Raw genomic sequence first — 12,955 nt, 5'->3', positions numbered from 1 at the left:
TCTCCTAGTCTTTGTACCATGGCCTGTCTCCTAGTCTTTGTACCATGGCCTGTCTCCTAGTCTTTGTACCATGGCCTGTCTCCTAGTCTTTTGTCTTTTTAGAAGAGACTTTAGCTCACAAAATGACAGCGCTCCATTTCCATTTTTTGGGAGAGATCATTCCGCAGTTATCTAATTGTTATAATTGCCCGTGAACTTTACTTACTGTATGTGTGTCAAATACTCAGCTAGACATACTGTAGGGGCTGTGACCCATTTTTCTAAAGATTTTCTGACATTTTCACCATAAAAAAAAGTTAAGAAATTCTCAAATTCTCATTTTCAAAATCTTCAAAAATAACAGCATGTCGTCGCATCGCGACAGTAAGGTCAGTGGTGGAAAAAGTACTCAATTTGTTTAGTTAAGTAAAAGTATCAATACTGCAGTGTAGAAATACTCTGTTACTGTCTTAAGTAAAAGTTCGGCATTAAAAATGTACTTGAGTAAAAGTACAAAAGTATTGGTATCAAAATGTACTTAAAGTACCAAAAGTCATTATACAGAATGGCCCATTTCACAAGTTTTTCAAATGTATAAAATGTATTAAAAAATCTTGAAAATAGCAGATATACAAGTAATCTTGCAAGCTTGTAGATCTGCTATTTTCAAATAGCCAAAAATGTATATAGGGTTGAAGTGGGTAATATATGTTTGGTAATAATAATCAAAATCTACAAAGTAACTATTAACTCAAGTTTTCAAATAATTGTAGTGGAGTAAAAGTATATTTGCCTCTGAGATGTAGTGGAGTAGAAGTATTGAAAATTGGAAATACTCCAGTTAAGTAAAAGTAACTCAAAATTGTACTTAAAGGGTCTACACCATGAATTAAAAAAATATTGTTTATGTCCCTCAAACGTTTTTCAAAAGGTTTGAGGCTAAATCAAGCCTCGGATATACTCGTTCCAACTAACTTCTTTCTGGCTTATAAGCACTTTCACCTGCAATACCACATTGTCCTGTTTGGCACGGGGCGCCATTGAACCAGTTTGTATGCATGTTATCTCTTGGTTCTGTGTGGAAAAAGTAAAAAAAATATATAAGAAAGAAAAAAAAGTTAAAAAATATATATATATATATATATCTTTTTTTGGAACTGAAAAATGGGAGGGATTGGTCCCTGACGTGACGTCACGTCAGGGACCAAATCAGTTTGGCCTGTTTTGAGACCAATTTATAGAAAACCCCAGATTTGCTGTGAAAGCCTGAGTGTTCAAACTGGGGTATTTTGGGGGATAGAAGAGAGGTAGGGGAGACCAAAAACACACAAAAAATAAGAAAAAGTTCAAATTCATGGTGTAGTCCCTTTAAGTACAGTACTTAAGGAAATGTACTTTCCACCACTGAGTAAGATATGATCTCACCCGGCCACAAATATCTCCAGGTCTCCGTCCCCGTCCACGTCTGTGACGGCCATGCCGTAGTTGAGCTGGGTGGGGTTGTTCTCGTAGTCCAGAGGCAGGACGCTCTGCGTCACGGCAGAGAACATGGGCTCTGACCGCTGGGCGGGGCAGAGGGCAGGCAGGAGGAGCAGACCCAGACACCACAGCATCCTGACCTGCAAAGGGACAAAGTACACAACACAGCTCTTTAACCTTTTCATGTCAGGGACCCCCAACTTGACACTTATTAGCCCGCGGACCCCTTCCATTTGAAAAGATATGCCAGGGACCCCCATAAGAGAAGATTTTCACGGCTCTAGCAGTGATTCTCAACCATTTAGCTGGGGACCCCCTGGAACTCCCTCAAGGACCCCTGGGGGTCCCCGGACCCCACTTTGAGAAACAATGCTTTACACCAAGCTGCAAATGTCAATGCTGTGGCAATACGGGCAAAATCATATATCACAATATTTTTTAACTAAATACCTCAATATCCATATTATGGGGATGACAATTGCGGTTAAATAATAGTAGATTGCTACAACAGTCCGGTAATTTGAGAGTTACATACTTTACTGTAAATGCAGCCCTTAAAACCAAGGAAAGACGATTATGCCTTATCATGATTTTACGGTATCCAAAATCCTACCTAGACGATATCGTCACATGTCATGATATCGATATATTATTGATAAATTGCCCTACAACCTATGTGTCACAAATGATTTGTCCTATTCTTTAAAGGGATACTGTAGTTCACCCCAAAATGACTTTTTTCAAAGACTCTCCATTGAGTCTCCATAGAGTCTCCTACCGGAAAATCCAGCGGTCATCAAATTATTGGTTTAGGAATGTGAAAAGAACAAAGCAAATGACCATGAATTCAAGGCTTCATGGGCTGAGTAATCGATAGAAAATAAGTATTTTTTTGGGTGAACTATCCCTGTAATGCAGAGGAAAAGTGACAGTAAATTTATGTCCAATGAACAGTGAACTTTCTGAGATGCTACAGTACTGGTACAGTACAAAACTAAAACATATCTCACGCACAGCCACACATACATAGCCAGCACAGTTCGTCAACTCTAAAACACATCTGTTAAGCTGACATACGCATCTGTCCCCGTCAATGAGGCGAACTTTAATCAAACCACATCAGCACAAAATTCAAGCTTGAATCCTACGTTCTCACAAGCTGTTGTTGACTCTAATGCCGCTAATTAATTACCCGAACTGAACAGTGAACTGAAGACCCAGAGGAACTGAACAGTGAACTGAAGACCCAGAGGAACTGAACAGTGAACTGAGGACCCAGAGGAACTGAACAGTGAACTGAAGACCCAGGGGAACTGAACAGTGAACTGAAGACCCAGGGGAACTGAACAGTGAACTGAAGACCCAGGGGAACTGAACAGTGAACTGAAGACCCAGAGGAACTGAACAGTGAACTGAAGACCCAGAGGAACTGAACAGTGAACTGAAGACCCAGAGGAACTGAACAGTGAACTGAAGACCCAGGGGAACTGAACAGTGAACTGAAGACCCAGGGGAACTGAACAGTGAACTGAAGACCCAGAGGAACTGAACAGTGAACTGAAGACCCAGAGGAACTGAACAGTGAACTGAAGACCCAGAGGAACTGAACAGTGAACCGAAGACCCAGGGGAACTGAACAGTGAACTGAAGACCCAGAGGAACTGAACAGTGAACCGAAGACCCAGGGGAACTGAACAGTGAACTGAAGACCCAGAGGAACTGAAAAGTGAACTGAGGACCCAGAGGAACTGAACAGTGAACTGAAGACCCAGGGGAATCGCCTGGTGAGCTTTGGTCGTATCGACAGACCTCAGAGATGAAGCTGTACTGTAAGGCAGCAATCAGTGCCAATCTGCAGGGTTATATTGGATGAGCCAATCACATGAAGACAGGCTGAGAAACCACGGGGCAGAAAATCCATACATGGCAGCAGGTCATCAGCCGGCCCACGGCCAGTACAGAGGACAGCAACACGGTTCAACCAATAGACAGGGGTGAATAAAGTACTCACATTCTTTACTTAAGTAAAAGTATCAAGGACCCCAATGGAAACAAGACCGCAAGGACTTTTTTGGACAGACCTTTTAGACAAAGTATTATAAATGTAATTGTGCTGTTCATTGTTTTCCTAATAAAATATTCAATCAATCAATCAATAATCAATACTGCAATAGAAGTAACAGTATTGAAAATTGGGAATACTCCAGTAAAGTAAAAGTACCTCAAAATTGTACTTAAGTACAGTACTTGAGTAAATGTACTTAGTTATTTACACCACTGCCAATAGAACACAACCAGCCTGGGTCCTGGACCACAGCCTGGGTCCTGGACCACAGCCTGGGTCCTGGACCACAGCCTGGACCCAGGACCACAGCCTGGACCCAGGACCACAGCCAATTCTAAAGAGGGAGATGCTGTCAGACCAAAGAGGAGAGAGAGGATGGGCGAGAGAGGGAATGTGAGCCCAACGTGTGTGTGTGTGTGTGGGGGGGGGGGGGGGGGGGGGGTTCTGATGGTTGGGTTGGACTGAGACTGAGACCAGAGACATCGACACACAATGACGAAAATAAAAATGGAATAACAAAGGTCACCTTTTTGTAGCTGCTGCACACTGAGTGCATCCTCCACACACACACACACACACACACACACACACACACACACACACACACACACACACACACACACACACACACACACACACACACACACACACACACACACACACACACACACACACACACACACACACACACACACACACACACACACACACAGGATGGCTTTTACAAGCCGACAACTTGATTTGCTGAAGCAGTGGGTTTAATAAAGGCAACCTTCGCCATAGCGCCCTCTCATTCACACCTTAATGCCGGTGAGCCATTCCCATCTCGTGCTTCCAAACGGCGCTTGGCTTTCCTCTCCTCCTCATGCAGCGCATGTCCAGGTTGATGTATGGCACCTTAACATCTCCCTCAACAATTCAATTTGAGATAAAGCCGCATTGCTGTCGAAGTAATACTCTGGACGGGGGAATAGGGACGCACGGTGGATCACCCCCCCCCCCCCCCCCCCCCCAACACCTGCAGAAATGTGCTGCAGAAAAACGCCGCCTCTCCTGGGGAGGCGTTTGGGGGGAGATAACACCACATAGTCCCAGAGAGCCTTTTAGTGGGAGGGGAGGTGGGGGGGGAGGAGAAAGCCTGTGTGTTAGCAAGGAGGGTTAATTAACAACACTGAGAACCCGGAGATGAGGCCATTTCTTCCCATTAGAAGAGAGGATGTCGTGACAAATGAGCTCTGAGACCCAGGCATCTGAAGGCACTTTTACAGAGCTGCTAATATACTCCTTAGATAGGAGCCGCTAGCTATAAATAAGACTCAGGGGGTGGAGGAGAGGAAAGTGGTGGAAAGTGGAGAAAATGAGAAAAAGTTAAAAGTGTGTCAGAAGTGAATAAAAAGCCCAGAACGTGCTCCGTTATGAAGACGAACCTGATGCACTGTCCTGTTGCAGAGAGTCCGCATAATGGGAAGCGCAATCAAAGAGCCGTGCGATAATGAATGGAAAACAATAAGATGCTATTACTGTGTCAGCCCTGTTGTTGCTGTAGAGATGAATTGGGGCTTTTGCCTTTTACTGCCATAAAATTGGCACCGGGTGAAAAAGGGTTACAAAATCATGGGACAATTTTTTTTTTTTTTTATAATTTTTTTTTTTCTAAATAAAAAAACATAGCATTGTTCTAGTGAACTTATATGAATGAATACAACTGAATGTCATACATATCTCTATAATATAACTAGTACATGTGCAGTGGTGGGAGGTGGTCTCTCCCTGCTGTCAGGCAGGACACCCTACTCATTGACAAGCAGTACTGCCTGAAGCTCATCATAAGTGCAATATATCTCCCCTGGCCGATCAGGGATTCCTCTCTTGGAAGACCTCTCCCATACAGGAGGAGACGCGAGTTCAAATCCCAGGTAGGACATGTGCAGCTTTAACCCATTAAAACCAGGAAAGCTTGTAGATCTGCTATTTTTGAAAAATCATGAACATTTTGTGCAAATCTTTGAATATATATATTTTTTAAAGCAAACATTTTTAACTAAAATCTTTGCTTCTGGGGGGTCCCTGGAACAAAACATTTTGAGATGCGGGTTGGCGGCCAATTACAAATCATTTTGTGGTCCTTGACATGAAAACGTTTGAGGACCACTGACATAGAACCACTGACATAGAACCACGGACATAGAACCACAGACATAGAACCACTGGACCGGGCAGCTTTACTCCCTGAGCGATCCCAGACCTCCTTCCTGAAATCAAATGCAAATGAGATTTCCGGAGGGAGGGGGGTTTACCAGGCTAACATTCAGTGCTGATTCAGAAGACGTTTGTAGAATCGGCCTCAGGTCTTAATGGGTTAATGAATAAGTAATGAACATATACTGTAAGAGGTGTGTCCACCCAGTGTGTCCACCCAGGACACACATTGAGACATGCAGTGATAAACTGGAGGAAACGAGGACAGACCGGTACAGTAGGTCAGTAGTATAGACTGTTATAGTGGTATAGACCGGTACAGTAGGCCAATAGACTGTTGGAGCTCTACTGACCTGAGAAAAGCTCAGCTGATCAAAACCATTCATTGCAGTGGGTGAGCAACATGAGAGCTACTGTAAGAAGACATGACTTTACCAGAAACAATAACCTCAGAACTAAATGATCAAAGTCACTAGCTCTTCACTACTGTATGTATGTTCTTCTTGACAATGAAAAAGTCAAAAGTTATCACGAGCAACAACAATAATAACTAATAGTACCTAAGGCTGATTTCACTTTGGATCAGGCTGTTACTAAACAGTTCCGAAACAGCAGAGCACACGAGATTGGGAGCCCGGGAATGATGTTGTTTGAAGCCGAGAGATGTTTTTTCGATTGGGTTATTTATGTTGGCATAAAGAGGCTATTACCACAGTGTGCAACATCAGCATGTGCTTTCTGGAGCGTTCATGCCCGGGCTCTGATCTTGATAAGACTCACTGCGACAAAGACCAGGGCAAGCATCTTCAGTTTCACAACACGCTTCATCCAGAACCCTTTCCCTGTGAAGGACACCCTCACTGCAGAGCGCACGCACACACACACACACACGCACACACACACACACACACACACATACACACACGCACACACACACTCACACACACACGCACACAGATCCGCCACATCTACTTCTCAGTAAAACACTTGTCACCACTGAGTACACATGACATTATGGTTTAATGTTTGTCATTGAACAGTGAAAAGTGCCTGTAGAAATAAGTCAGAAAGGGAAACCGGTTTAACTTCTGTTTTTCTGCAATAAGACAGTGGCACGCGGTAATCTCTGAGTGTACTATAGGTCACTATAGGTCAGTGGTTTTCAACCTTTTTCATTTAAAGGTCCATTATCTATTTGCCATTTGAGCCACAGAACCAGCTTTGATGAGATTTAGACTCATTTCCATGTTGTATTGATGTTGGTACCAATAGGAGAGATAACAGGCAAACGTTGATCAAAATAATAATAATTTCATTAGGTAATGCAGATGTTTAACAATAATTTAACTCTTGAGAGCATAAAATGAAACCAAATGGACCCGTAAGGGTCCATTTGGTTTCATTTTACACTCTCAAGAGTTAAAGATCTATAAGGGTTCATTTGGTTAACAACTCTTCATCATTTAGCTGGGGACCACCTGGAACCCCCTAAAGGACCACTGGTGGTCCCCGGACCACTGGTTGAGAACCACTGTACTAGCGCATGGACACATACATATACAGTAGTGTAAGTGTGTACACACACACACACATACACACACACACACACACACACACACACACACATGCAACTACAGTAAAACTATTACTGCAGCCCCATTGAGTTCTACTCAGCAATAGTCCATCTATACTCATAAGACTCAAGACTCGCATTCAATTCAATTCCCACTAAAGCTTGAGTTTATATCCATTCGTCCTTTTCCATAGCAGTAACAATCTGAACGACATATATATATATATATATATATATATATATATCATAGCAGTGAACAATCTGAACATCATCAGGCAGACAATATATAATATTATATTATTATTATATTATATTATTATAATATAATATAATACATAGCAGTGAACAATCTGAACATCATCAGGCAGAAAATGCAACAATTCAAAGGTGTGATCAGACAGCTGCTGACCACAATGCTTCATCACAACATTGATCACAATTATGATTTACAATATTTCATTATGTTCAATGTGGAACATCATTGGAAAGCTTTCCTTGCATTGCATTATAATCCCAAATGGTACAGCCAGCCACCAGAATAATCATCATGATGATTTCATGTTAACCTTCATTACTTTTCACCAGATTACCTACAGTAGCAGAAATCAATGCATGAATGAATCAACCGATGTCACACAGAATATGTAATACATTAAAACAGTGCCGCAGAGCATAATGGCCATATAGTCTAATATTAAAAATGAAATAAAATGATATTCTAAATCAGTGGTTCTCAACCAGTGGTCCTTGAGGGGGTACCAGCAGGGGGTCAGTTAATATAGTGTCGCAATAATTTTAACCACTTAAACCATATTGTATACTTTGGATATTCAAAAATAGCAGATCTACAAGCTCATAGCGTGGCTGCACTATGAGCTTGTAGATCTGCTATTTTTGAAAAATCCCTGGCACAAAATATTTTTTAGATGGGGGGGTCCGCGGCCAAATACCTACATATCATTGTGGGTCCTTGACGTGAAAAAGGTTGAAAACCACTGCAATAAATTGAAAAAAGGATCGTTGTCGCAACAATGTAGCTACTTTAACATAGTCTCTTTCCAATCCACGCACATCAGCAATAATGATCGTTCAGGAATCCAGACCCTGCATTCATTCATCTAAGTTATTTTAGACGCCAAAAAAAAAACGAGCTACAATCCAAATCGAAACTAATATTCGCCTTAAACTTTGTTCTGGACGTTGAAGAGACGATCGTCACACAAAAAGTTTCTATGAGCGCCTGCAGCGCAGTGGCTCTATAATAATGTCCTATAATAATAAAGTCCCATAGATAGCAGCACCCATGAGCGCAGGCAGGCAGACAGCCCCGGGGCGACCGGGTTTTGGGGCGAGCGTTTCGGTTATTTGTATCAAAAACACACGCCGGTTACTCTGTACTCACTGATAATAACATAATATAATATATATAATAACTGTCTCTCTGTACTCACTGATAATAACATAATATAATATATATAATAACTGTCTCTCTGTACTCACTGATAATAACAGCCTCCAGGACATTCCCACTAAAAGATCCTCCAGTGTTTCCAGATCAAAGCAGGAGAGGTAGGTATGTGTGTATGTGTATGTGTGTGTATGTATTGTACAACTACAGCCTGTCTCTCTTGGGTTTTCGCACTTCTTGTTGTTTAGTCCCTTTACACAACTTCCCAGAAGAATTGCCTTTATGAAATCGTGTTGTGTAAGCCTGTGGCCAATCAGCGGACGGCGTCGTGAATATTTAGCAGGCGTGTAGCCAATGGTCGAGGGGCGGGCGTGTCCTCGTGAGGTGTGTGTTTTGAATATTACATAAGGGGTGCAGCTGTGTGAGATGATGAGGAGGATGCAGAGATCCTGGCTGTGTTCTCTCAGTGGGATATGGATGCTCTGCTCTCTGACACCTGTGTACACGCTGTGCTGGGAAAAGTACTCACATTTTTTGTTACTTAAATAAAATTATCAATACTGCAACGTTTGTAGAAATACTCTCAATTAAAAAGTCCAGAATTAAAATGTACCTTGAGTAAAAGTACTAAAGTATTGGTCATCCAAATCTACCTAAAGTACCAAAAGTAAAAGTACCCATTATCCAGAATGTCACAAGTTCAATGTATATACAAATCTTTTGAAAATAGCAGATCTACAAGCTTACAACACGTCACATCATCACGCAAGACACGCATTGTGAGCTTGTATATCGGCTACTTTCAAATAGCCGAAGTATATGTAAGGCTAAAGTGGTTAATGCATGTTTTGAAATGATAATTACAAAAAAGTACAATATTTAGTAGTAGAAGTAAAAGTACTGAAAATTGGAAATACTCCAGTAAAGTAAAAGTACCTCAAAATTGTACTTGAGTACAGTACTTGAGTAAATGTACTTGGTTACTGTACACCACTGTGCACGAGTCACATCCTGCTGCGTCCGTGTACAGTAGAATATGTGTCCCCGCTATTTATACATGATTTATGTGTCCTTCTTATGCGGGTTATCGTGTTGTTTTAAATCATGGCCGCTTGTAGGGTAGTAAGTCAAAGAGGCTGCGTTTCCAGTGCCATGTTTGGCATTTCTGCTTTATTAGACTTTTGAGTGAAATACATAATTTTGTCTGAAACATGTCCATAAATTAAGGATATCAGGATTTGAGAATCAAAACCTAAAAGGTGAAATGATGTCAAATTCAATCACTTTACATGAGGTTAGCAGACCTGTCTGTAATCATGTCACCTGTCAGAGAACCTCAATAGTGCTTTATCCACCTCAACCAGGATCAAGTAGCAGAACCATAGAAAAGGTACAAGCATCATGTTTCTGGGCTAAACTAGTTAAGTTAACTCACACAGTTATATGTGCCAACACTTAGCATCTTGTCTTTTAGCGGTCTCTCAGTGTGTGTGTGTGTGTGTGTGTGTGTGTGTGTGTGTGTGTGTGTGTGTGTGTGTGTGTGTGTGTGTGTGTGTGTGTGGGGCACACGCTGCAGGTTTATTGCTGCCAGTTGTATAATTCCCTAGTCATGCTCTACTGACCCTAGCCTCCCTGAGACCCCCGATGAAATGAGATTTGTGTGTGTGTGTGTGGGTGGGTGGGTGTGTGCGTGCATGAGCGTGCATGAGCGTGCATTTATGCGCGTGTGTGTGCATGCATGCGCGTATGTATGCCCGTGCGTGCGTGCGTGCGTGGCTGGGTGGAATGAGATGTTCACATCCCAAGGACGTCTCCCACCATAATTTAAAGTCACTGGTGCTGCATGGAGCACTTCAAACAGAAAGTGCTGAAGTCATAAACCACTGCACTTCTGTCTTTACTGTTATTGTCTGTGATCTCCCGTGTAAATCTGCAGATAGCTGAAGAATCCAAATGATACAGCAGAAATGTGGGAGCCCTCTTTCCAGCCCGTATTTTATAGTTTAATAATTATTAATGCCGGCTTCATGGCTTTGAAGTTACGATAGGATGTGAAAGATCACCTCTCTAATAACTGATTATGATAGAGCCTTTTCTGACATGTAATCTCAGACTGAAGGTGTGTTTCATGTAGGCCGCTGGTCTGTTTAAGCCATTAAAACCGGGAACGCATCTGTGTCATTTTAGATCTCTTTGGCTATTCAAAAATAACAGATGTACAAGCTCATAGCTTGTATAGATCTACAAGCTTGTACAATAGATCAGCTATTCTTTGAAAAAAAAATTTTTTCGCAAATCTTCTGAATACGTATATATTTTTTAAGCGAACATTTGTAACTCAAAATCTTTGCTTCTGGAGGTCCCTGGAACTAAATATTTTTCACATGTTTGCTTTAAAAATATATATATTCAAAGATTTGCACACATTTTCACGATTAAAAAAAAAATAGTAGATATACAAGCTCATAGCGTGGCACTCGATGCCACGCTATGAGCTTGTATACCTGCTATTTTTGAATAGCCAAATACACCCAAAATGACAGAGATGCGTTCCCGGTCGTAATGGATTAACAGAGTAATGCAAAACATAGCAGTCAACTGTGCGTCTCGGCAGAGAGCGATTAAAAAGCCCATTACAATGCTGAATCATTTTCTGTTTCTTTGTTGTTCCAAGCCAAATATTATTTGTATGAATTGATACCTATTTCTAGTATTCTCTGAAAACAAAACAATAAGCTAGAGAAACTCTAAACAACTGAAGAACCTATATTTTTGTGTGTCGGGTTGCTGGGGGCCCAGGTGGGGGCCCAGGTATCTTATGAAATCAGATGCATTCAGTGTTATTCAACTGGCGGCGAAAGATGCGCAAGACCATCAAACCACACAACTCTCATTGAAAAAGCATCGGCAGATTCCGCCCCATAGGTAGAAGAAAAGTGCGGTGTGACCGTGCCCTGAAAGCAACATTTCAGTGGCATATCAACTAAAAAGAACACAACAGATTAGTTTTGAGTGGCGTTCGTCCATCACATGCCATCTCCATCCATTTGTAGCTCCTGTATTTCAGAGTTTTGAGAGGTTGTTACATCAAAGAAAGAATTCTCCATCTGCAGCCAAATAGCTTGTATGTGTTAGTTTTCAGTCTTCCATCTCCTCCATTTTCATCCACTTCAAGGTTTTACACAATATTTTTCATTTGACCTAAATATCGTCCTGAAAGATGGTCTAACTCTCAACTAATGGTTCATGAAAGACATCATGAGCCAGCCGGGTGCTCAGACATGACCAAGATGCTAAAACCTTTCATTCATACGAACACTTCACCTTGCCAGTCTACCTCCCATACTTTTCTCACAAAGACGCTACCATGCCAGGGACCCGCGCACAGAACACACTGTAATATCTACTTATTATTTTCTTATTATCAAAATCAAAGCCTGTGCTCTATAAATAGACAATATCAAAAATCAAAATGCAGTATGAAGCAGGCCCTAATAAGTTACCATAATTGAGCAGATAGAGGAAGATCTAGAGAGGTGGAGATATGCCCTGGAAAGGAGAGGAACCAAGGTTAGCCGCAGTAAGACAGAATACATGTGTGTGTGAATGAGAGGAACCCAGGTGGAACAGTGAGGTTACTGGGAGCAGAGGTAAAGAAGACAGAATACATGTGTGTGTGAATGAGAGGAACCCAGGTGGAACAGTGAGGTTACTGGGAGCAGAGGTAAAGAAGACAGATTATACAACAGGTAGTTCCGACCAAGCAATCTGATTGGTTGAAATAGCTTTCTAGCCGTGCTTCAAACCAGCATCATAGCACGGGCCTAATCACATTAATAAATCACTCCGCACTGCAGTCCGCACCTGATTAGACCATATATGGCACAACTGTGCTGTGACGTCACGCTGTCCCACGGTAGGAAAACAAACAGCACGGCGAAAATAGCCGATCTACAAGTTCACAACGCGTCGCCAGGTATCGCACGACGAAAATAGCCGATCTACAAGTTCACAACGCGTCGCCATCGCGACGCGTTGTCAGCTTGTAGATCAGTTATTTTGGCCACGTGACACGGTCGTACGACGGAGCATATAGCCTACTGGAATTCATTCCACTGCGCAAGCATTGATAGCTCAGCTGTGTTGATTAGACGGTGCCTCAGGCTCATAGCGCTGCTACAGGGACTATTTAATGTCTCAGTGAAAAACTCTTCTCTTTACAGGGAAACGGATAATAGCGAAACATTTTTAT

At 41.9% G+C, this 12,955-nt stretch overlaps 1 protein-coding gene across 1 annotated transcript in view; it reads right to left on the bottom strand.

The window, feature by feature from the left end:
• crtac1b (cartilage acidic protein 1b) overlaps window positions 1-8,914 on the bottom strand; it is a 74,199-nt gene extending 65,285 nt beyond the window's left edge. Inside the window, exons 1-2 of the mRNA XM_080448921.1 lie at window positions 8,796-8,914; window positions 1,405-1,598 (exon numbers count right to left, since the gene is read on the bottom strand). Coding sequence (XP_080305047.1) covers window positions 1,405-1,598; window positions 8,796-8,819 — 218 coding nt within the window. The 5' untranslated portion in view covers window positions 8,820-8,914. The remainder of the gene's footprint in view (window positions 1-1,404; window positions 1,599-8,795) is intronic.
• Window positions 8,915-12,955: the final 4,041 nt, after the last annotated feature.

The sequence above is a fragment of the Gymnoscopelus braueri genome, assembly GCF_963280865.1.
Source record: "Gymnoscopelus braueri genome assembly, chromosome: 14".
In the NCBI taxonomy this organism is placed as follows: Eukaryota; Metazoa; Chordata; class Actinopteri; order Myctophiformes; family Myctophidae; genus Gymnoscopelus; species Gymnoscopelus braueri.
This window is presented reverse-complemented; position numbering and strand designations above follow the sequence as displayed.